Source organism: Pinus tabuliformis, chromosome 5_2, assembly GCF_031772625.1.
Source record: "Pinus tabuliformis cultivar Carrire ecotype Pingquan chromosome 5_2, CPIR1, whole genome shotgun sequence".
Taxonomy (NCBI): domain Eukaryota; kingdom Viridiplantae; phylum Streptophyta; class Pinopsida; order Pinales; family Pinaceae; genus Pinus; species Pinus tabuliformis.
In genome coordinates this window covers 416,140,031-416,142,642 of record NC_142306.1, presented here as the reverse complement: position 1 = coordinate 416,142,642, position 2,612 = coordinate 416,140,031, and the positions used below count along the sequence as shown (strand labels likewise).

Here is a 2,612-nt window from a genome sequence, read left to right as displayed (position 1 = left end):
CGAGGAGAGGCAATTTAATTATTTCAGGAGGATTTACAGGGACTTCATTTTAGGCTTGTGAAGAGAGGAAAGGCAATTTAACTCTTTCAGGAGGATTTAGAGGGATTTCATTTTAGAATTTTTGGATGCAATTTGTGAAAGATTTTTTTGGTCGGGACTTTATTTTAGAATTTGGGATGCAATTTGTGAAAAAAAAATTGGTCAAATCCTGCTATTCTGAATATATTTCTATTGTAATTATGTTTACTTTTAAAATTTTGAAAATATAGAGGAGATGAATTATTTCACTTTCATTAATAATTTATTTTGAAATCTACAATCTCTGAAGCAATAATTATTCAATCACTGATATTCAGTATCTGACATCTAATTTAATTTGTTGACGAAACACATAAACGAGATCTAACAACTTTGTTACAGCGTATATGTGATGATTAATATCTGCATAGGAATCATGCTCACGAGTTGGATACCACTTAATGTTGTTGTTTGGTGTCCTGAATGTGACCCTTTCCATCCAAACCCTTTTTGAAAAATTTCGTGAGATATTCTCCGAAAGAAGCTCCCTGGTACAATGGAGGATGCTGCTCGTCTATCAATTCTCTCCTGGGTGACACAACCACATCGCCGGGTGGGCCGCAAAACACGGCCCATGACATTCTTGAGCGGTCCTTGTGCACCATGCCCCTGTGTTCAATACTCTTGTATTTTCCATTGCTTAATATCTGTTCATCAACATACCAGTTATTAACCTCTAACAGGAACAACAATTTTGGATACATTGAATATGGTTAGCCTATTAGCCTATTGCTATTAAGTTCCCATATATACTGTGGGATGATATTGGAATTTGACTGTTTTCAAGTGTGGTTTTTTGGGAGGATGAAGTGGTTGGCACCATGGGTATTATCTCTTTTCGGAGATAGGTCTAAATTATTCTAATAAATTACTGATTTAAAACGATTAATAATAATAATAAAAGAAAAAATCAAAAAAGGAAGGTGCGGATCAAATCCGGGTTTAGATGTGTCGTTATTATGAACGTACCTCTATTTGATCCGCAATATTCACAACCAGAGCACCTGGAACGCACTGGACATCAATCCAGGCTCCATCTTTGCGAATCTGCAGCCCTGGGGTTTGGTCCTGAAGAAGAATTGTGATAGCGCCCGGATCAGAATGGGGATCCAGCCCAAGCACCAGATCTGGTTGAGGACATGGTGGATAGTAATTCATTCTTATATACATCTCTTTCCTCTCCCCACCAACGCTCTCGTTCAAAGAGTTTTCAGTCTCTAGGCCCAGATCACGCGACAATACCTCCATCACCAGTTCCAATAATTTCGACAACTCTCTGCTGTATTCATCCATTGTTTCCCTGCAAACACAAAATTCTTCATCAGACATCTTAGGCTCCGCCGAATGCCCCACAAAAATAGAGTATACATAGGTCAAAATTTTGAAAGAAAATGAGTATATACGTAAAATCGGAGACCGGTGTGAGCCATTTGTTCATATCCCTCCTATGAGGAGGCCAAATAGCGTTATAGTAATAGTCTCCCCAATCCAACTTAGCCTCTGAATCTGGCGAATATCCAATTTTGCTGCCATAGCCGATGGGATTCTGTGGTTCGTTAGCGTATGCTTCCTTCTCCTCGGTGGCAAGTTGAAAGAACGTCTTGCCCGCTACTTGCACTCGAGCAATAAGAGAGTCAGGGATGCCATGATTAATAATCTGGAAGAAGCCCCAATTCTCTGAAGCCCTTGAAATATGTGCAGCGATGCTGTCATATTGATCCTCGCAGATTTGGTCGTGTTTCTCGGGGCTGAATGGTAGCTGTAAGTCGATAATGGGAACTTGGAAGCTGTTAGGATCATGGTGGGATTTTTCCACCGGTCTCACGAACTGGGGTGGAACCGTTTGGATTCCACTGTCTGCCAACGTCTGCACTCGCTTAAACGCCCAATTTTCCAAAGCCATCGTCTCTTGGCACACAAGTTTATGCTGAATGTGCAATTCAGAGCTTCTCCCTGAACAGATACGGAGAGATGATCAGCGTTGAGCGGAGGGTATCTTGCTCAGCCATCTGTTGCTGTGCTACGGGAGAAAAATGGTCTCTCTCTGGGTACTGTGAAGTTTCATCCCTAGGTCGTCAGACAGATTGAGCACCTTCAAGGAATATAATTTTATTTTCAATCATTCAACGACATCAAATCCAAGAAATAGTATCGTCAGTCTTTCAGCTTTTTGAGTTTTGTTGAAGTTTTCCCATAAATATATTTGGAAAAGGTTAAATATCACGTCCATTTTGGCTTTTTAGTTTTGGTAAAGTTTTTAACATAAATATATTTAACAAATGAAAAAAATGTGTGGTTTTTAGTGTTAATATCATTGTCATAAAGAAAATCGATTTATGCGTTTTACCGATTACTAAAACATTAAGTAAATGGGGTATAGATTGGGCGATCAAATCAAGGGCCACCTCATATTTCTTTGTATAAATAAGTTTTGGAGTTAATAACAGGAATTTGATTTTTCTTTTTTTATTAATATCTTTACAGCGATTACAAGCCTAAACTCATGTAGCTTACTGAGAATCTAAATTACACAA

At 38.8% G+C, this 2,612-nt stretch overlaps 1 protein-coding gene across 1 annotated transcript; it reads right to left on the bottom strand.

The window, feature by feature from the left end:
* Positions 1–293: 293 nt before the first annotated feature.
* On the bottom strand, positions 294–2,211 carry LOC149159318 (jasmonate-induced oxygenase 2-like). The gene is made up of 3 exons (XM_089433469.1): positions 1,482–2,211; positions 1,048–1,378; positions 294–725 (listed from the first exon to the last, which is right to left on the bottom strand). The coding sequence occupies exons 1-3, from the start codon at positions 1,979–1,981 to the stop codon at positions 477–479; spliced, it is 1,080 nt and encodes a 359-aa protein (XP_089289595.1). The 5' UTR covers positions 1,982–2,211; the 3' UTR covers positions 294–476.
* Between the last annotated feature and the right edge of the window lie 401 nt (positions 2,212–2,612).

Bases quoted from the DNA above. Each gene is read 5' to 3' on its own strand.
- LOC149159318 (XM_089433469.1), bottom strand. From the start codon at position 1,981: ATGGCTTTGGAAAATTGGGCGTTTAAGCGAGTGCAGACGTTGGCAGAC. The intron at 1,379-1,481 runs GTATATACTCAT...TTGTGTTTGCAG, and splicing joins ACACCGGTCTCCGATTTTAC to GGAAACAATGGATGAATACA. The intron at 726-1,047 runs GTACGTTCATAA...GTTGATGAACAG, and splicing joins ATATTGCGGATCAAATAGAG to ATATTAAGCAATGGAAAATA.